Source organism: Aethalodelphis obliquidens, unplaced genomic scaffold (assembly GCF_003676395.1).
Source record: "Aethalodelphis obliquidens isolate GAN/ISIS:26980383/991018 unplaced genomic scaffold, ASM367639v1 scaffold83, whole genome shotgun sequence".
Classification (NCBI taxonomy): Eukaryota; Metazoa; Chordata; class Mammalia; order Artiodactyla; family Delphinidae; genus Aethalodelphis; species Aethalodelphis obliquidens.
In genome coordinates, this window is record NW_020838027.1 from 5,289,199 (window position 1) to 5,311,548 (window position 22,350).

At 49.8% G+C, this 22,350-nt stretch overlaps 1 protein-coding gene across 3 annotated transcripts in view; it reads right to left on the reverse strand.

The window, feature by feature from the left end:
- Nucleotides 1–22,350, reverse strand: part of ANO2 (anoctamin 2) — a 333,147-nt gene that overhangs the window by 141,784 nt on the left and 169,013 nt on the right. For all 3 annotated transcript variants that reach the window (XM_027093346.1, XM_027093345.1, XM_027093344.1), the window contains 2 exons: nucleotides 18,039–18,121; nucleotides 11,783–11,887 (listed from right to left, as the gene is read on the reverse strand). In XM_027093346.1, the coding sequence (XP_026949147.1) occupies nucleotides 11,783–11,887; nucleotides 18,039–18,121 (188 nt within the window). The remainder of the gene's footprint in view (nucleotides 1–11,782; nucleotides 11,888–18,038; nucleotides 18,122–22,350) is intronic.

Consider the following 22,350-nt stretch of genomic DNA (forward strand, 5'->3'; position numbering starts at 1 on the left):
GAAGACACATTTCCCAGACTCCCTGGCCAACTGGCTTCCGGCCAGATTCAGTTCAGGGAGGTACTGGAGGGAGACTGGCAGGTGGACGGAAAGGAGAATCCAGAGTATTCCCCCTGTCTGTCCATCTGCTTCATGCCGTGGCTGCACCTCCTCCATCCTTCCGGTGCCCACTGTGCCCTGCCCTTCCCTGGCTGGCATCTCCTAGCACACAGCTTCGACCAGGGCTCCATTCCCAGGAGGTGGCCCTGGCCCTGGGCTCTGGGGACACCATCTCCCGCCCTGGCTTCCCAGCCCCAGCCGCTACTGACCTCTGTGTTGCTTCACCACCCCTGTTCAGCTTGCTGGCAATCCTGACGCCTTTTGAATTAACTTTCCCTGTACGAAATGCCCTCTGCTGAACTCCTGGGCTTCTGACTTTCTGGCTAGATCTTAACGGAAGCACTTTAGGACCTAGGATCCTGATACTGCGGGTGTCAGCCCCAAAGTTCCATGAGCCTTACCACAGAGTGGAGAGATCCAACTTCCAACTGGCAGCCTCTGGATCGCTTTGCCTGAAGACTGTTTTGGCGGCCTGAGCCTTTTCTGCTCACGTGCATGTTCAAAGCAGGCCAGAAGTGCAGGGGAATTCACACACACACACACCCCACTTGGAGCCTCCCTCAGTGGTGACTGGTGGAACTAGCGTACACCCAGCTTCTCACCCCTCAGGCAGTAGAACTGTGACGTGCATGTTCTAGGTCAGCTCCCAGAATTTCTCAGTGAAATGATGAGCCAGCTGCCCACACCGGTAACATGACTGACGACGTGCCCTTTGTTCTCAGCCTTCTCTTCTCCGTCACTGTCCCACTCCACTGCCGGGGTTTCCCCCTCCCGCATCAATTTTGCACGTGCATCACTGACTCAGGATCTGCATCTGAAGCAACCTAAAGTAAGGACCCTTTTTTCTTTTCTTCCTAGTTCCTTATTCTTCGTGAAAGTTAAGAAAACAAAGTCTATAAGAACATTGCGTCCACTGGGCGATGGGGCAGGTGCTGTGCAGACACCCTTGCTCGCCAGCGGGAGCCTGTCTGCCAGGCCTCAGTGGTTTACGGAGACGGAGGCCCTGCGACCTCATAGCTCAGGAGATCAGTGCTGAAAGGGCACAGTCTGGGAGCCTCTCCGTCCACAGAAGAGCCATCCCACCTGTTTTCTTTGAAAGCTCCTTTCTGGACACCATGTCAAAGACTCACACGGAGTCAGAACACCTTTTGACCCTGGAGGAATTTTTTAAACCAACACTTTGATTTTTCTGGCACATGAAGGGCAAGAGAGCAAAGGACGCTGACAGGCTCGTGTGTGCTTCAGTGAATTCTAGGGACATGAAATAATGACCTCGGCCCGGGCAGCAAAAGACAGATTTAATTTACGCGCTTCAGGCCGTATATGGAAAAATCATTTAGACGAAAAAAAAAAGGCCAAACTGCGAGTCAATCGTGGCAAACATCACACATCCCAATGCTATGTGCTGGCCTCTGTGAGCCACTTGGCTCTTCCAACACTCCCCATCCTTGCACATATTTGGGCCTTGTGTTTTCCATGAGGGTCTGGTCTGAAACACCATGGTGACTTTGCCCAGCCTTAGCTCGGAGGCAGACCCGCTGCTCCGCCCGGCCCCCCACCGTCCCACTGCACTCTCGTTTCCCAGGCTGCCTGTCTGTCCCCAGCTTCTCCTCCATAACCCAGGCCTTGGGACTCTCCTTATTTGTAACGTCTTAATATAGACGCAGGCCAGCAGAAATGTACACACTGAGCACAGGAGAAGGTCTTATTTTAGCCGGGACTTCTGCTGCTGAGAATGGGCTGTCAGCTGAAGAGGGCCAGAGCCCCCGGGCCCCCGCCATCTGATGGCCTGGGCCACCTGCGAAGTGTCTCCTTGGAACGGATAATTCACAGGCTCCACAAAGGGAGATGTTTATGGGCACGTTCCACGCTCCTCTGGCATCCTTCTCTGTGAAGCCGGAGCCACCCGGAGACTGTAAGTCAAGCAAAGTCTTCTGGATAAGGAGTTGTCGGGTGTATTTTTAAATCTCATGGATTTTAAAGGATGTCCATAATCAGAACCGTCAGTCCCCTCCTAACACACACACACACGTATACACACACAGGCAGAGAGAAATAGTCAAGAGATAGAGGGAGAAGATGCTGGGGCAGATCCCCTCCGAGGCCCACGAGAGGGGCGGGTGAGAAGCCCAGGAGCCAGTGTGCAAGGAGCTGGCCCACCCGCACTTCCTCTGCACACACTTTGCCACAGCGTTGCCCCCAAGTAAATTTCTGCTTCTTTGAAACTCTCTATGTATCTTTTTAAACTTCTCTGCCCTTGGCGTCTCCTTCATTCTTAAGCCTCTATGGCCAGAAAGCTTTTACCCAGCAGGAGTCCCCAAACGTTTTCAGTTCCCTGTACCCTTAACAGCTCCGTCATGTTTACACAATTGCCCTCGGCTGCAAAAAAAAAAAAAAAAGACTTAAAGGTTCCACTTAGGGAGGAGTTAAGTCCAAATAACTTAATAAGTATTCATGCCCAGATAGCCTAGTAGCCATTTAGGAAAAAATACACAGAAATTGAAAGAAAAACTGATCTTTTATTTCATTCTTCACCCTAATTCCTCACTAAAAGGATGTGTCCACTTGCAGGACACGATCCGGCTCCTCCCTCCCGGGAATCCCTTTGGACCTGACATTTGCATCCTCGGTTTCACAATAACTTTGTGCAGAAGCTGTGCTGCTGCCACAGGAAACTTGGCTTCTCTAAGACGCGGTGATGCTGGTGGGCATGTCTTGCGTTTTAACGCTGACCCTGCTGGGGTAGCGGCTCCTGCAGTGTCTGACAGATGCCAAGTACTGCTGGACTGCCCTCAAAGGTGTTTAAAAACACCATGACTTTTGTGAGTTCCCTGTGGCACGCTGGGGTGCCCTGGGGGGGCAAAGTTTGGGAAACAGTCTTCCTCACTTAAGAAACTTCCTTGACATAATGAGACCATTTGTTCATGGCTCTCTCCTGAATGTGCGTGTGTGTGTGTGTGTGTGTGTGTGTGTGTGTGTGTGTGTGTGTAAAGAAACCCATAACCAAAGCAAACACAGGTTCATACAAGAATAAAAGTGCATAAGGAAAGGTCTGGAAAGATACAAGCCAAGCTGCTAACTGTAGCTCTCTCTAGGGGGACACTTAACACTGGGAGAGATGCAGTCCAGGGAGACTTGGGTTTTATCTGTAATGTGGGATTTGTCTTGAGAAGAATGTTCTCATGTATAATTTATATGGTGATAAGTAAAACCCCTGCGATGATACGTACCCACACACCAACTTAGCCTTCAACCCCGCTTCTGCCAGTGCGAAATTCTGTGCAGAGGCTCCTTCTTAGGAAACCTCCATCCTTCCTCACTTCCTTCCACACTAATTCCCGGGGTGGCAGCCAGCGTCCCTGGGGGCTTCCCGGGGACTCTGCTTGCTCCACTCCCAGCTCGTTTGCTGCTGTGTCAGAGATGCCTCTGTCCCTTGGCCGGTCTGGAGCAAGGTCCACACGTCCCCGCCTGCCTGGGGCCGGACCCCCCCCCAGTGAGGGAGAGGGAGGCCGAGCCCTGAAATTCCCAATTCAAGTCCTCAGCTCCTCCTAAGACGATGCCCCCATTTTGCAGTCAAACGGATGACTCACCAGTCCCCGGCCACATCCACTTCTCTGCTCCTTAGTTCACTGACCCATTTCCCTGGGTGAGGATGCCCCGGGGAGGGGGAGGGGGGAACCATGGGTGCGAAGGGGGGGCACTCCCTGAGAGATGGCAGAATGAGAGCTGGAGAGACAGACAGACAGAAACGGAGGAGCCAGAACTAGAAACAATGAATAAAAATTAATAATCAATAAACAAATCAATAAAATTAAATTACATTAATAAAAAAGAAAGTACATAAAATTGCTGGGGACGGCCTTCGATAGCAGGTCTACTTTGTAAGCTGTGCTCCACCCAGGGAGCTACACCGTACAGAGTGACCTGTTTCACTGTCCCTCTTAGCAAACGTGAGAAGTTCGGGGTAAGCGGTGTCAATGGCAGGGTTTCAGAGCTGACCAGGCCTCGGTCAGTGCTTGCCCATCCAGGGGCTGGTCTGAGAGCCCCGGGCCCAGCTCCTCTGGCTGCCCTTTGGCCTCCTTCCCACCGGTTATTCCGTCAGCTCCCGAGGACTGTGGGTGAGGATGGAGACCCAGACCGGCCCCAAGGTGCAGAGCTCAGCCTTCACGCTGAGAGCCCACGGAACAGCAGAGAACGAACAGGAGGAGAGGCCGTGGGCTCTGATGCAAATCAACGTTTCCAGAAACGGGCCCAGGGTCCAGCTTTCCCGCAGCTCCTCGCTATGGGATGCTCCACCCAATTAAGTCCCTTTCTGTTCCCAGGGTTTCCCTTTGCCATCGAGGAACCTTCTTCATCCCTAAGAAGAGTCTGAGAGAACTATGGAGAATCATTATTTCTTTTTTTTTTTTTGACCCTCCAATGGTCATTAGGTTTCGAGTGCCTCCAAAGGAGGGCCGCAGGGAACTCTGTTCCACAGGACATTCTGAAAAACGCCCCTCGGTCCCCCAGACGGGAACCCTGAGCCCTGCTCCCCAGCTGTGACAGCCCCCAGCCTCCTCCTGCTGTCGTCCAGCCTCCCAGCAAAGGCCCTCAACGATGCATAATTTATTCCACATGTCCGTTTGGCATGTGTCGTAAATGTTTCAATACTTTAACTTTAGATGACTTTTGTTTGGAAATAACTGTCCCCAGGGTGGTGCGCTGAGCAGTAAGTTAACACCCGTCCATCCACGGGCCTCCTCTTGGTGACTGTTCCCCATAAAACGTTCATTAAACGCAGCATTGCAGGCGGCTCCAGGCCCGCCCTGGATAAGCGGCAAGTCCCGGGAGGTGAGCTCCTGGGACTAGTTCAGGGGGATTTCCTTTTACAGTCCCTTTAGTGACAGGTTTTGTAAAGGACGCTCTCAGGACCCACCAGTGCCATCTCCCAGCTTGTCACGTGCTCCCTGCTCCTTGACACAAAAATACGGTTGCCCTCCTCACTGAAGCCTTCAGGTATCTGAGCCCACCTGTGTCACACACACACACACACACACACACACACACACACACACACAGAGGACACCCACCCCACTCACATGAACGTCCTCAACAGCCCGGGACCGGTCAGAGTCCCTGACCATTCATGTGTCCCTTCCTCGTGCCAGTGGGCAGCATTCTTGTGCTTTCTGCCACATTTTTATCCTCAACAGCCTCTCAGCTCCCCAGTGGGAGGACCTGGCGTAAGTGATCGATCAGTGGCTAGCAGGTCCCAAAGTGATGCTGACTCATGACTGGACCTTTGTGCCAGTCCTGTGCCACTGCCCCTTGGAGCTCCGCCCCGCTGTTCCTTTCCTCCGCCAGGTGCTGAAGCCTAAAAACCGGATTTCCCGGAGTGATTCATCAACTGACTTGTGGTTAGATTTGGCCAACGGGGGGCACTGGCGTTCGACTCAAAGGCAGGAGGCGGAAATTCAGGGTGTTTCTCCTCCACCGCCTCTACCTGCTTCAGACGGCATTTCCAGAAGGAGCTGCACCTCCTGCAGGGCACCGGCACCCACCGGGTTCTGGTGATAGCGCCTCGCTCCTGGTCCTTCCTAAGAGTGGGAGCGGCCCCCTCCTGCTGCTAAGCTTGGCTTCGCCTCACCAGCCTGTCTGCCTTGATTTCCCCAATCCTAACAGCTTTATAATTAGTTCCTCAGATTCTTTTACCTCTTTTGAACTCTGGGGCAGGAGCTCTGTTTTCTGATGACATCCTCACTGGCACGAATTATATTAAAGGAAAGGAGTTATGTCTGGGATGAGAAGGGTCAGAGGGGTGAGAGGCAGAGATCAGGACCGCCCCCCAATCCCACCAGCCACAGCACCTTGCCAGCCGTTGCCAACTCAGAGCTTTCTCATCTTGTATGGACAGAGAAAAATCTTGCCCTGGAGGGAAACTTGAGGAAAACTGCAAATCTGTCCAGGATAAACTATTCCAGAAAAGATTCCAACTAATCCAGGAGAAAAATAAATAAATAAGGAAAACCAGCCTATTCTCTTATTAGACGTTCCAGCTCCATATTCTTCCTCGGAAACACAATATATCTCTGTGTTTATCGTCCCCAAGGCTCCCTACTGCCTGTTGAACCTATTGCTGGAAACTGAGCTAATTCTACTCACTGGTGTCCTTGGTGGAAATACAGCGTCAGCCCACCACAGTTTACACAAAACCACTAAAGAAAATGTAGGGTCGCTGGTTGTCTCGTACCCTTCTTTCCAACAAATACCACGTTCCTTCCTGCCTTTGGAATAAGGAAGAGAACCATCCCATGATTCTTCACAGGTGTCTGAGGATCTGTTGAGGGGCAAACGCTCTAAACGCAGAGAAGCATAGAGATCATGATCACTGTTCTTGAGTCAGGCCGTCTGGCCATATACAAGCACTGAGCAAGTTCCTTCTTTCTAGGTAAATAAGCCTCAGTTTCCTCACATATAAAATTGGAATAATAATGGTTTTGAGACTTAAATGAAATAAAACCTGTAAAGACCCACACAGAGTGAGCACTCCATAAATATTACTTCTAACCTCACTATTTCACTAACCTCTCTGTGCCCACACCCTTGAAAATCATAACAGTAGATATTAAAATGGCCAAATTACCACCACCTAAAATAAATAAGAGACTGCCTGTCCCCCGAAGTTATGGGCTAATGACCAACGTGATTCTTTCACATCAGCAAAGAAAAGTACCGACTCTCAGAACTGCAGAGGCTACAATCCAATCTCCCCACGTGACAGCTGAAACGGGAGAGACCTGAGATGGGTTTGGCCACCTGGTGATATGACGTGAATTCTCCTTAGGGGAGCCTTACAGAGAGAGTTAAAGAGCGATAGGTCGCAGCTAGCTAACATCATAATTAATGGTGAAAGGCTAAGACCAAGAACAAGACAAAGAAGTCAATTCTCATCACTTCTATTCAACATTGTACAAGAGATTCTAGTCAGGGCACCTGGGAGGAAAAGGGGGAAGGGGCGGAGGATGGAGAGAGAGAGAGAGAAATGCAACCAGGCTGGGAAACGAAGAAGTGAAACTATCTCTCTTCAAGATGACATGACCTTATAAATAGAAAAAACCCTAAAGAATCCACTAAAGACTACCAAAATTAATAAATGAGTCCAGCAAAGCTGTGGGATATAAAATCAACACACAAAAATCAACTATATTTCTATATACTAGCAATGAACAATCCAAAAGTGGAATTAAGAAAACAATTATATTTGCAATCCCACGGAAAAGAATAAAACAATTATGAACAAATTTAACAAAAGATGTGCAAGACCTGTACTCTGAAACTATACAACATTTTTGAAAGAAATTAAAGAAGATCTAAAGAAATGGAAAGATATAACATGTTCATAGATTAGGAGACTTACCACTGTTACGAAGGTGCTACTGCCTGAATTAATCTACAGATTCAGCTCAATCCCTATCAACAATTCCATCTTGCTTTGTTTGCAGAAATTGACAAGCTGGTCATAAAATTCATATGGAAATGCGAGACACCCAGAATTGTCAAAACAATTTTGGAAAAGAAGCACAAATTCAGTCACATTCCAATTTCAAAACTTACTACACAGGTGCAGTAATTAATCAAGACAATGTGGTACTGGCCAGACATATAGATTAATGGAATAGAATTGAGTGCCCAGAAATGAACTCTTACATTTATGGTGAATTGATTTTTGATGAGGCTGACAAGATAATTCAGTGGAGAAAATAATCTTTTCAACAAATGGGGCTGGAAAAACTAAATATTCAGACAAAAGATGAATTTGGACCTCTTACTTATATCATACACAAAAGTTAACTCAAAATGGATCATAGACCTAAATGTAAGAGCTAACATTGTAAAATTCTTAGAAGAAACCCTGACAGTATATCTCTATGACACTGGATTAAGCAGTGGTTTCTTAGATATGACACAAAAGCACAAATGACAACAGGAAAAACAGATAAATTGAACTACATCAAAAAACTTTTGTGGGGGCTTCCCTGGTGGCACAGTGGTTGAGAGTCCGCCTGCCGATGCGGGGGACGTGGGTTCGTGCCCCGGTGCGGGAGGGTGCCACATGCACGCGGAGCGGCTGGGCCCGTGAGCCATGGCTGCTGAGCCTGCGCACCCGGAGCCTGTGCTCCGCAATGGGAGAGGCCACAACAGTGAGAGGCCCGCGTACCGCAAAAAAAAAAACCCAAAAAAAACAACTTTTGTGCAGCAAACTGTATCATCAATTAAATTTTAAAAATCCACAGAATGGGAGAAAATATTTGTAAATCGTATTATCTGATAAGAGACTGGTGTTCAGATTATGTAAGTAACTCTTCATACAGTAATGAAAAGACAATTAACCCACCTTTAAACATGAGCAAAGGATTTGAATAGACATTTTTCCAAAGAAGCCATAAAATCTGCCAAGAAGCACGCGAAAGGATGTTCAACATCCTTTAGGGAAATGCTAACTCAAACCCCAATGAAATACCGCTGCACGCAACTAGAATGGATAAAATTAAAAAGACAGATAACAAGTGTTGGTGAGGATGTGGAGAAATTAAGAGCCCTCATGCAGTGCTGGTTGGCATGCAAAATGGTGAAGCCCCTTTGAAAAATATTACAGCAGTCCTTCAAAATGTTAAACACAGAGTTTCCGTATGACCCAGTAATTCTACTCTTCTGTATATTTCCAAAAGATGTGAAAACGTACATGCACCCAAAACCTGGTACACAAATGTTCATAGCAGCATTGTTCATAATAGCCGAAAAGTGAAAGCCATCCAACTGTCCATCAACTGATGAATGTACAAATAAAACTGGGTGTATCCAAAATATGGAATATTATTTGGCAATAAAAAAGAATGAAGATCAGACAGAGCTACAACATGGATGAATCATGAAAACACTCTGCTAAGTGAAAGAGGAGAAATACGACATTTTGCATGATTTCATTTACATGGAAGTCCAGAAGAGGCAAACCTATTGAAACAGAACGTATTAATAGATTACTTGCCTCCCAGGGTATAGAGTTTCTTTCTAAGATGATAAAAAATATTTTAAACTTAAATTGTGGGAATGACAGCACAAAACTGTGAATATACTAAAAACCATCGAATTGTATCATTTAAATGGGTGAATGTTATGGTCTGAGAATTAAATCACTTACAAAGAAGTGTTATAAAATGAACTTGATGGGCTTCCCTGGTGGCGCAGTGGTTGAGAGTCCGCCTGCCGATGCAGGGGACACGGGTTCGAGCCCTGGTCTGGGAAGATCCCACATGCCGCAGAGCGGCTGGGCCCGTGAGCCATGGCCGCTGAGCCCGCGCGTCCGGAGCCTGTGCTCTGCAACGGGAGAGGCCATAACAGTGAGAGGCCCGCGTACCGCAAAAAACATTAAAAAATTTAAAAAATAAGTAAATAAAAAAAAATAACATGAACTTGATACCTTTAAAAGAAGTTTTTTGAGAAGCAATGGGCCTTGGGGATGAGGTGGAGCTGCGTATGACTGCTGGCTCTCCCACCACTAGCTATGTGGTCTTTGGTAATTTTCTCTACCATCTGGGCCTCGATAAATGGTAGCTTTTATCATTCAAGAGGAAGGAATATAAAGAGAGATGGGACATGAAGCCGCAGGGTTACAAAGAAGGCAGAACCAAAGTGAGCCTCTGGGATGAAGGAAGCACATCCAGGACGATCATCTAGACTTGGATTCTTGGTCCTTGTCTGTTTCCCAGAAGAATGTGTCTTTCCTAAATATCCCACCCTAGAGCCCTGTCTTGCCGTGGGCGTTGACCTCCACCCTTGCAGTAGGCAAGAGAAGCATCCCTCCCATCAGACAGCAACATGTGCTCCTCCCTTCATCTCCCACCCTTGGCTAGACTTACAGCAAGAACAGAAGCATTTCCAGTATGAACAGAATGGAGGGAACACAAGAAGGACGCTGACAATCAAATTCCAGGCCATTTTTATCTCACGCTGCTCATTTGGGAAGGTCATTTTCCCCCCAGTGCCTATAAGGCGTTAGATGCTTTGAGCTTTACATTCTCAACAGTGTAATGAAAATAGATGTTGAATGCTAACACGTAAACATATGTACCATTCAGAATGCATTCAGATGTTTTTCAATTATTCATGGTCCCTGAAAGTTATCTGACCTATCGTGCATATAATATATCCAAGCAGTGTTTATATCAGAACCACAGCCTCAGTGGACGCAATTCCAGCTCCTCGGCATTCCCGTCTATGGAATGAAAATTAACTGAGGCAGCGGTCATTAAAAGTTACATGTGATTTCCATAAAATTATCCATTGTATATTGCCCTGGGGTGGAGAAAGAAGGTTGCATAGGATTGCCAAACCCGACAGGACACAATATGTTTGCTTTCTGATGAGGGTGATGGTGATGATTACTCTTTCCTAAGAATGAATTCATTTTTTTCCCCAAATAACTGGCGGTCTTGGACTTACTTTTTTCTAGGGAAATAATAACTTAGACAGCCACCCCCTTTCTCTTCTAAGTCCTGCTTTCTTAAAGGAAAAAAAAAAAAAGACAGAAAGAAAGAAAGAGAGACAGCTAGTATTCTGGGCTTAAAAACACCACATTCTCCGTATTGGTGCTTGAATAAATTTGCATGTTAACATGAATGGCTCCAACTTAAAGAATGTAAAATTAAATGAAATTTTAATTCGAATCCAAGATGGAGAAAAGACACGTGTAAAAACAACAGATTGTCGATCTCGTTGAATTTTTTCAGGAACCAGATTAGGAAAGACATCAACACACACACACACACTGTTGGTTTCAAAAAAGGGTGGCACTCAGAGGAGACCGGCGGTGCCAAAGAGGAGCCCCCCACCTCACAGGCACTGCGAGTATTTACAGATCACAGCACAGACCCTGAAGCTCTGTTTCCATGTCTGAATGCCACCGTAAAACTCAGAAATACGACGCACAATCACCTCCGCACTTTGGAGGCCCAGCCAGAGAGAATGAAACGTGAGGGAGAGTGTATGAGCAGCTCAGGCACGTACAGGCATGGCCTCTGCCGGCCCTAAGGGCCATTTCTCGATGTATCCTTGCATAGCGGTTAGATGCCCAGACTGTCAGAGACTCACCTGGGTTGGAATCCCAGATCCACCCACCATTCACTGTCTGGGTGACCTCTGGCCAACGACTTAAGCTGCGGACATACCTTTCTTCATTAGTTTTCATTTACAGAAAAATTGCTGCAGCCTCAACAATTTATTTCGAGAGTAAAATGATACAACGCGCTGAGAACGGTGCCTGGCCCGCAGCAAGGACGGAATAAAGGTTCGCTGTCATTGCGCTGGTTGGTCTGGCGGTGGTTGCTACTGCTATTCGACGTGTAGGTGACAAGGGTCCAGAGGACCCAGGTCTGAAACGGTTTCTTTCTTTCCCGACCTGCTCTCCCATTTCATCCAGACATGACCACCCGGGAAGGAGAGAGAAATCAAGTCATGGGAGGGGCCTGTTCCCCACAACCTCTGCCCACGGGACACGGAGAGACGTCATGCTCTCTTTCCGTCCTGTCCCACCGCTGTCAGCCCTTCTCACAGCCCAGTCTCCATCCGCGAAGGCATTCCCAGTGAAATGACAGTAGGATCATAAGAAAAAATAAAGGAAAGCAAGCACCAGGTGCCAGCGCCTTACCGCATCCTCAGTCCCACCGGTTCCCAGTTTCTGGACCGGAGACTTGTCGCTCTCCCTCAGCATCTTCTCCCGAACTTTGGTTTCATACTCAGGCCGGGGGTGCTCCTAAAAGCCAGAGTCACAGAGTGGTTAGTAAACAGGCGGAGGGCCACCCTGGCCCGCGGGGTATGGCCAGACACCACGAGGACAGGAAGTCAGGTCACGGGGTCAGATGCTATGGGACAAGGGCTGCCACACTACACACAACCACGAGGCGTCGAGACCAGGGACACACTGTGGCGGGAGAGGGGGACACACACCACTTGTTACCACACTGGAAACCAAACCTGAGCACATTCCTGGGGGTGGCGCCAGGGTTGAGAAAGGAGAGACGAAGCATTAACGTGGAGCTGATACAAAAAGGAGCCCCGTGCTGCACACAGCAGTTTGCCCAAAGGCCCGGGGGCTACCTCTGGTCATCCCACCATCTATCCTCAGGCCTCCACTTTAAGTTGCAATGAGCCAAATCCCAGCTGGAGAAACAGATGTGCCCCCCCAGCCGGGAGTCAGGGCCAGGACCAAACGTCTTCCCTGCGCCATTCTTCTGCAAGCCAAAAACGGCCGCCAGTAAACATCACAGTTGAAGGTGCCCACAGGGAATCTTAAAACTCACTTGTCTGGACCTGTTTGCTATTCAGCCTTGGTGAGTAACTCACTGGCAAGCACGCTGATGCTTGGGAGACGGCGCAGGGACACGCAGCAATACAAACCTGGAGGGTGAGTCACCAGGCATGGGAACGAGTGCCTGGGTGATCAGAAAGACCACGGTCCCATCAGTGCAGATGCTGCGGCAGGAAGACGCGTGACTTACTTCAAAGAGAACTGAACAGTGTACACCCGGCCTCCTGCATCGTTTACCGAGAACTCCCAGGCGGGGATTCCGGGGCTGGCTCCCAGCGGACACAGAGAACACACATTCCCTCATCACTGCTCAGGCCTCAGAGATTCTGAAAGCCAACAAGCTGGACTCCTGACCTGTCTCTGGCTTTCCCGAGACATGCCATGATGCTGGAGAGGAGAAACTGTGCACGTGACTAATAAGAATAACCAGTACAGGGCTTCCGTGGTGGCGCAGCGGTTGAGAGTCCGCCTGCCGATGCAGGGGACGCAGGTTCGTGCCCCGGTCCGGGAAGATCCCACATGCCGCGGAGCAGCTGGGCCCGTGAGCCGTGGCCGCTGAGCCTGTGCGTCCGGAGCCTGTGCTCCGCAACGGGAGAGGCCACAACAGTGAGAGGCCCGCGTACCGCAAAAAAAAAAAAAAAAGACTAACCAGTATAACAGAGGAGGAGCCATTCCAGGGTTCTGCAGGCTCCCCATCATCACGCGGGCCCCACGGTGCGTCCCACCCTCAGAGGTGGGACCTGCTGTGACTGCTGAAACACGGCTGGCGGGGCCTGCCCCTCTCAAATACTCTAGAGTCTTACAGCTTACACGACACGCAGTTCTTGATTATGTCATCTTCCTTTATTGTTTCCTAGTTGTTTTGCACGTGGGAATCTTTTCATCCTAAGATAAGAATCCACTACCTGGTCTCCATTATTTTGTTTCTCGCAGCAATTAGCACCGTGGGGAGAACACAGAAATCTCTCAACGCTTGCGAAGTTCACTTCATTTTGTCTCTCCCGTTCACCCATCCTCCAACGCAGCATTTCCTAATGTGTGTGCCAGGAGGGTTTTAGCTAAAAAAGGATTCCAGGGTCTAACAGATTGGAACATACCATACAATGTGTCACCTGAGAGTCACAAGGAGCCTAATAAAAGCTCTGAGAAGTTCTCCTGTAAAGACACGTGCTGAATCTTCTTCAACCCACCATGTCCCACAAAACTTCTTTCGCCTCCAACAATTAAATTAACCTCCTGCAGAAATACTTTGAGAAATGTGCTGTGGCCCCTGAAATTTGGTTGCGTTTCTTCTATGTTATTCCTATGGAAGATTTTAACTACAGAACTAAAGCCGTGCCTTTTTGTACCATCCTCTGGGTTCTAAAGCCCTTCAAGCGAGAACTGCGTCTATCCCGTCATCCTCAGCAAAGGAGCTGACGGGCCTTCCCTGCTGACTGTAAGATGCTCCTGACCGGCCCCTGACTTTCCGAAGACGTGACATCACGTAGAGGAGTGTCCTCACATCCCTCCGGTGGTGGCTGTGGCCCACTTCACTGCACTCTGGGCCCCAGCTCAGACCCTCCTCATCTGTTTAGAACAAGCTGAGAGCTCCTGGCACGCAGACAGGAGTCCAAGGCTCTCAAAGCAGAGTGTCAGGCTGCTCTGCTTTCCAACCGAAGCACGTCAGACAAGGATCTCGCGCTCGCAGCCAAGAAGGTTGGGTGAGGTCACAGGATTCCTCAGAGGCAGGGACCTGGACAAACGAGCGCCTGGCTAGAGCAGAATCTGGACCCCGTGAGGGCTGCTCCAATACACCTAGCCTTAAACACGGCCTCCCTGGATGGGGTCTGACGCCGAATCATCACAAATACATAACCCCTCCCGCCAAGACGCTGGGAAATATTTTGCAAAGCTACTTCCACCTAGTTGCTCCCCTCAGGAGCTGGCCTGAAAGAAGGCCCCAGGCCAGCTCAGGACCAGCCTTCGCTGATCAACAGAGGTAAACCCGGAGATGCAGTCAACAGATGTCTCCAAGAAAGAGTTACCAAAGCATCTACTGCGTTCCGAGCTCTTGGGAGCTCTTCTTCAGGCTCTGAGGCTACGAACAAGGAGCTTATCTCCAAGTGGAGGAAGGTGACAGTAAGCCAACAAAGCCACAAGTAAGAAAGCAGCAGGTGGGGATGAGAGCAACAGAAGGAATGTCAGGCTGGCTGCTTCAGAATGGGGACTGAGGGAAGGCCAGCCAGAGGAGGGTCACGTTCTGCTTGGGATGGAAAAGCTAAGAAAGGTCAGGGCAGGTGGAGGCTGGAGCCTTCCAGGTAGAGGGAGGAGCCGGTGCAAAGCTTGGAAGGAGCCCAGGAGAGAATGCAGGCCCGTGAGGCTGGGAGGTCTGGGAGGAGAAGCACGCCACCACGTGCTGGGGGGAGGCAAGGGATCTTGCGTCCTATGTGACAGGAAGCTATCAGGGCAGCTAAGCCTGACGTGGTAGACGGGGCGGGAGAGAGAGGGACGGGAGGATGTCTGCATCGAGACCACCCTCTCTTAGGGGTCCCAGGGACACGTGGGGCCTGAGTGCAGCAGGGAATCGGGCAAGAGAGGCCACTGAGCTCAAGGCCATCCCACCTCAGAGTGAAGACTCCTGAGGTCTGGCAGGCCTCCTTCGACGGCCTTCAAAGGGGTCTCTGGGGCCATCCCAGCCGGTTCCACAGGGAGGCCCCTGGGCCAGGGGCTGCTGCCCCGGGCGGTGGGCTCTCCAGCCCCCTTCTCCTCCTCCCTGCTTTGAGCCCCGCCCCTGCTGCTTTCCTTGGTGTCCCACGTGGTGCGCGCACCCCAGGCGGGAGAGACAGAGGGTGGGTGGCTCTGGTCTCTGTGTGAGTGAGCACCCTCCCCGCTACTCCCGAAGGGCTGCTTCCTAGCGAAGACCACAGGGTAGAAGCTGTCTGAGGGTTACAGACAGCTGGCCATGGCAGAATCCCTGAGACCTGGAGACAACATCTGGTTAAAACAGAAAAAAAGCTCTCATGATGACCTTCAAGGACCCCTGCAACCTCCTCCCCGAAGCCCAGGTGGTGTCTGCATCCTCTTGCTCCCCATTTGAATGTGGGTTAAATCTGCCCACAGCACTTCATTTAAGGCCTAGGGCAAGTCACAGATGCCTTCCAATCCCGCTCTCCCTGCCGTCCCATGAGCTGAGGAGATACAGTCGGGACCCTCCCTGGCCTAGCCACCAGCCTGCATTTGTTGCTCTGCCCCCACCAACTGCAGCCCAACCCCTGTTCCCTGCAGCCAACTAGACCTTCCAGGTATCCTGCTGCCTCTGAGCCACACCCTGAGCTTCCCTGGATCAAGGCTCCTGTCGGCTGTTTCCTCCTGTGGGTACCCATTCCTCCCTTTGCTGCTCATTAAAATTCAACCAGTCTTCAAAACCCTGATTTAAAAACAAAACAGTTTTTAGACCGGAAGGAATTCCTCTCAAACTCACCATTGTATTCTAATTATTCAGAGACCAGACAACCCCTTAGTTGAATGCAACCCTTTGGAGATGCTCAGAGCCCGCGCCTGAGGGAGTTCCATGTCCCAAACCAAAACCTGGCCCACAGTACGTGCCTGATGTGCACGTTCAGACTTAACTCAACTTAGAGCGTGCTTAACATCTGAGTCCAAAATCTAAACACATGGAAGGAAAGACACAGCTGCCCTCCCTCCTCTCAACCACGCCTGGCCCTGGGCTTGCACACGGTGGGGGGCACATCCTCAATGCTGCAGAACTGACCCGCCCCCAGTAACCTCACACAGAGAGCCCGTCAGGACCAGCTCTTTGCGCCAGGGGTGAACCCAGGCTTGGCCAGGCCTCTCTCTCAGCCTGCGCAGGAGTTACTGAAATCACGCCCCTCCCAGGAAGTGACCATGGCTCATCAGGTTAAACAGGAAACCTGGCTGCAGAAACCAGAATGGCTTAGCATCCCACTCCTGCCAGGGACTGAGACGTCAAGGGCACTGAGTCATAACGGATGCCTTTCTCTGTGTGAGTGTGTTTACACTTCCTCTTTCACAGGCAGACCTGCTGGCCTCCTCAGCGCTACTCAGAAGACATACTTAGCTTGTTTCTGTCCCCACACAGGCGTGGATGCCAGGCTGCTGCTTCTTCTCTTCCTCGAGACCTCCTAGGCCCTGCTGCAGGAGAGAAGGACCTGTGCGCCCACCACCTCCCCACACCCAGCCACAGCTCTCTCCCCTCTCTCTTTCTCCTCAGAATCAAATCGAACCAATAGGACAAAATCACCCACACAGTCCGACTTCCACAGCGCTTTCGATTGGAAGCACTACCTTGGCCATCTTTCCCCAAGAAATGCAATTGCCTTTACTGTTCTCTGTTGCTTATCTTCCCAACTAATGCGTATCGTCTCTGAAGTGAGAACTCATATGTAGATCCTCTCATTTGCCACGGAACCCTGATGCTGTGAGTCTCCGGGTATCTGCTTAACGCACAGGACTGGGATGGAGTGAATGTGTGAACTCAATCCATGGTCATGGAATGCCCACCTGCTCAAAGGCAAGCTGACGACTTGGAGCTTTAAGGAGAGCAGAGGATGTCACATCACAGAAAAGGGAGCCACACAGCCTTGAGAATAGGACTAAACTGGGGGTTTCACTAGCTTAGTCACAAAGCGTCAGGGTCACAAAGCCAGAGGTCCCGAGTCCAAGGAGAGGCACATCAGTGAATGAGGGAGAATACAGGAAAAGTCTGCTCCCCGCACAGCTGTCACATGCTCTCAGCCAGCCTATGCACATGGCACTCAGGCAACTGGGGGCACCTCCTGGTGCTCTGGACACTGTCCCCAGCATCTCACCGACACTGCCCAGGGCATCGGGAGCCCCTATCTGATATTCACGTTTGCTGTTCAGGCAATGGCAGCGCACGGGAGAAGAGAACCGTGAGCAACCAGGCCCACGCTGGTCATCGTCAACTCACCAACATCAAAGGGGGCCCTAGTTCTCAAAGGAGCCCCGAGGGAAGGTCAATTTGTTCCATCCTTTAAAATCATCTGTCCATACAACTAGACTCTGGAAGAACCTACCCTTTCCCTTAGCTCACGCTCCTGTTGCACACATGCTCTCCTGGCTGACAGGGTACTGGATCAGTGGTTCTTTCTTCCTCCATATGCATCAGGGCAACCGAGACCTAGCACCCATGCCTCCCCCTGACCCTCTGCAGGCTCACAGAAGCATCCAGACACGTCCGTGCTCTGGGTCACGTTCTCTGGCTTCGTGCTCTCGAGCACCAACAGGATGGGAGGTGGAAGAACGCTGAGTTAAACCTCGAGGTCACCACAAGGCTTGCTTCTCATGCCATTTTTTCCCAGAGAGGGTCACAAGGACATCTGGCTACCCATCAAGTCCAAAGTCTTACAGCTCAAGCGAAGAGAGAGGATTTCAACTCTTGGCCTCAGTGCCCATCAACCCTGGCTTGGCCCATGGAGCCAAGCTAGGAAAGGGGCCACAGCGAGACTCGGCAGGTGACTTGGCTGCCGTGATAGCAAATGTAAGCGGTTATTTCACTCAAGACAATCTATTTCCAGGGGCAAAGCAAAGCAAAGACCCAAAGAGAACTCACTTCTTCCTCTTCTATGCCAGTCAGATCCCAGAAGTAGCCTAGTCGCATCTGTAATCTCTTCCAGTTTTCAAGAAACATGGTAGCTTAAAAAGAAAGGAAAAAATTCTGTTAATTCTGAGCACCCTCAGGGTTCCCCAAGGGAGGATAAACTTATAAATTTCAAATTTAGGGACTTTCTTTAAAGCATCGATTCCCTTCCCCAACCCCAACTTCTAGCTGGGACAACTCAAAATACTCCACATCCAGGAGAGCCCAAGAGATATATTTAAAGGGACACACACACACACACACACACACACACACACACACACCCTTTTCCCTATTTCTAGGTTATAAGAAACGGGTAAACACGGATCTCAATAAATGAAGGAAGAACGGAAGGATAAAGGAAGTAAGAATGGAAGGGTTTGATGGTCTGTCGTCTTTTATGACAAACCTCGTCTTCCCTATACGTTCCCTCTTCCTGCACCTTCCTGAGCACTCTCACTTTTTTCTCCATCTTTCTGTCCCCAGCACAACTTCCCTTCTCTGGGCCCAAATCACCTCGTTCTGAGGTTATGTAACATCTCCGAGTAGTTCTACGTGAGTCCAGGGTCTCAGTGTCCCCGCCCCCCATCCCGCATGCAGCTGGAAGACTCATCTCCTCAAAGTGCCATTCACTCATTCTTCCATTTGTTTAGCAAATGCTCGTTGAATGCCTACCGTCCCGACACATTGGTTAGCCTGCCTTCTCCAACCACAGCCCTTGAAGGGCAGCCCAACATGCTCCGGAAAGAACCAGCCCCCTCTGCTCCACAGGTATGGCTTCTTATGCCAGGATTGGACACCTGATCCAGAGCCCACTCATAGGCCAATCGGATTCTCTCTTTTGAAAACTGAAACTAAGAGACACAAAGAGAAGCAGAAATGGGACAAACCATGCAGCACGTGAAAGAAGGAAGGAGAGAGGTTTCTGATTCCTCCTTCCGCTCCAGTTGCCTAGGGGCCTGGCTATCCTTAATTTCCTGCATCCACGAGCTTGCTTCCTACTTTCTTATCATCTCTTATTATTTAAGCAAGCTTGAACGAATTCCCTATCAAAAAACCCAAAAAAACAAAAAAACCAGACCTGAGGTACCTGCAATATACAAAACAATGTTCTAGACATCGTGAGGAAGACTAGGTAAATCTGACGTGCATTTTGCTCTCAAGTTGTTTAGTCTATGAGAAGAGATTTTACATAACTACAGTACAAGGTATGATGTGATCAGGGCCTTAAGAATGACGCAGATAAAAGGCTGTGGGCATGCAGGAGAGAGGGCGCCAGCTGCTGCAGCATCTGAGCTGAGTCTGGAAGAGCAATGGCATTTGGGCGGTGCAGAGAGGCAGCGAGAGGGGGGATCCCAACACACACCCCCAAACTTACACTGGGTCCCTATTGTCTAGATTCTTCCCTCTGGATTCAGGGACCTTGGGTATCTGGCCCAGCCCATCTGTCCACATCTATTCGCACCGCTTGTCAACACACACCTCATGCCTGCATTGCTGATGAGGGCATCGCCTTGCTGTCCTCTTCATCCCCAGCTTTTGCAAACTGTCCCCTCTCCCACGCTACCCTCCAGTGCTGTCCTCCTCCGTTCCTGACCAGCTCATCCTTTCCCAGGCGCCCGTTCCTCTGCACTCCTAACACCCTTAGATCTGGTGCCCTGGAAAAGGAGGGGGCGTGACAGTCCCTGAGGCCACCCCTACCTTTCTACACCACCCCTGGTAAGAGCCTGGGCGCCCCTCCACTACCTGCCGCACCGGACTGTCGGCTGCCATTCGGGTCTGCAGCGTAATAACAGGACCGCAAACGCTTCTTCGGCTCGTACCTGCCTCTGTTCACCTGGGAACAGCACGGGGCTGAGCAAAACAGGCACCCACCTGCTGGCTGAACGTATGGTTACTTAAAGCTACATTTGTTTCACTTGGCGCTATGACAGCTACTAGCTACATTGTGGTACACGCATCTGTATCTTTTCTCCCTGGGATCTGAGGCCTTGTCGGGTGGGTACCCCACCTCCCGACCCTGGCCTTGGCCTGGGGATGGTCTCCAAACAAGGGGTACGCCCCTCCTTTTCCTGCGCTGTTCTCAGTGACTGAGGAGGGCTCTGCACACAGACCGAGGTCTCTGTGAAGGAGAGAAGTCAGACTGGGAACAGAGGACAGGGCAACAGAGTCACTGAGGGGGAGTCATGGGGACACAGAGGACCGTCGCGACGACGGAGAGCAGCTCACAGCTCCTGGTGGGAATCATGGCCAGGCACCACTCGGAGTGCTCTGCATACACGTCCCACTGACGGTCACGAGAACACTAGGGTGCAGGTCTCACCTCACCCGCTTGAGAGATGAAGGCAGTGCTGCTCCCAGGTCGAGGACCACCCCTGCCCCACGTTACTCAGCACCTCGGCTAAGAGGACTGACTTCAGAGACACAGGGCTAGTCACGCTGGCTGGCACAGGGCGGGACTGGGACCCACGGTTAGGACTGTCTGACCCTGAAGTCACTGTCCTTAACCTCGTCCCTTTACTCCTCCCTTCCCTACTTTTCAATAGGGCTTCACTCTCATTCCAAAGTTCCCTGGAGTTTGAAGCCAGAACCCCGGAGGAGCTGGGCCAGACTGCTCTGCTGGTCCCGGGTCCTGCTGACTCATCTCAGGGACCCCTGTTTCCGCCCCACCAGCAGCCCCATCGCTCTCTCTCCGTGGAGAATCACTTCTTCTCCCAGCTTTCTTCCTGGCAGGCTTGGGCCCTGGCCCAGGCCCACCCAGCACAGTACCACTGATCATAATAATCATGTAATGACAGGCATTACCATTATTTTCTTTTTAACATCTTTATTGGAGTATAATTGCTTTACAACGGTGTGTCAGTTGCTGCTTTATAACAAAGTGAATCAGTCATACATATACATATGTTCCCATATCTCTTCCCTCTTGCGTCTCCCTCCCCCCACCCTCCCTATCCCACCCCTCTAGGTGGTCACAAACCACCGAGCTGATCTCCCTGTGCTATGCGGCTGCTTCCCACTAGCTATCGATTTTACGTTTGGTAGTGTATATATGCCCATGCCACTCTCTCACTTCGTCCCAGCTTACCCTTCCCCCTCCTCATATCCTCAAGTCCATTGTCTAGTAGGTCTGTGTCTTTATTCCCGCCTTACCCCTAGGTTCTTCATGACCTTCTTTTTTTATAGATTCCATATATCTGTGTTAGCATATGGTATTTGTTTTTCTCTTTCTGACTTACTTCACTCTGTATGACAGACTCTAGGTCCATCCACCCCACTACAAATAACTCAATTTTGTTTCTTTTTATGGCTGAGTAATATTCCATTGTATATATATGTGCCACATCTTCTCTATCCATTCATCTGTCGATGGACACTTAGGTTGCTTCCATTTCCTGGCTATTGTAAATAGTGCTGCAATGAACACTGTGGCACATGACTCTTTTTGCATTCTGGATTTCTCACGGTATATGCCCAGTAGTGGGATTGCTGGGTCATATGGTAGTTCTATTTTTACTTTTCTAAGGAACCTCCATACTGTTCTCCACAGTGGCTGTATCAATTTACATTCCCACCAACAGTGCAAGAGGGTTCCCTTTTCTCCACACCCTCTCCAGCATTTATTGTTTCTAGATTTTTTGATGATGGCCATTCTGACTGGTGTGAGATGATATCTCATTGTAGTTTTGATTTGCATTTCTGTAATGATTAGTGATGTTGAGCATTCTTTCATGTGTTTGTTGGCAATCTGTATATCTTCTTTGGAGAAATGTCTATTTAAATCTTCTGCCCATTTTTGTATTGGGTTGTTTGTTTTTTTGATATTGAGCTGCATGAGCTGCTTGTAAATTTTGGAGATTAATCCTTTGCCAGTTGCTTCATTTGCAAATATTTTCTCCCATTCTGAGGGTTGTCTTTTGGTCTTGTTTATGGTTTCCTTTGCTGTGCAAAAGCTTTGAAGTTTCATTAGGTCCCATTTGTTTATTTTTGTTTTTATTTCCATTTCTCTAGGAGGTGGGTCAAAAAGGATCTTGCTATGATTTATGTCATAGAGTGTTCTGCCTATGTTCTCCTCTAAGAGTTTGATCGTTTCTGGCCTTACATTTAGGTCTCTAATCCATTTTGAGTTTATTTTTGTGTATGGTGTTAGGGAGTGTTCTAATTTCATACTTTTACATGTAGCTGTCCAGTTTTCCCAGCACCACTTATAGAAGAGGCTGTCTTTTCTCCACTGTATATATTCTTGCCTCCTTTATCAAAGATAAGGTGACCATATGTGCGTGGG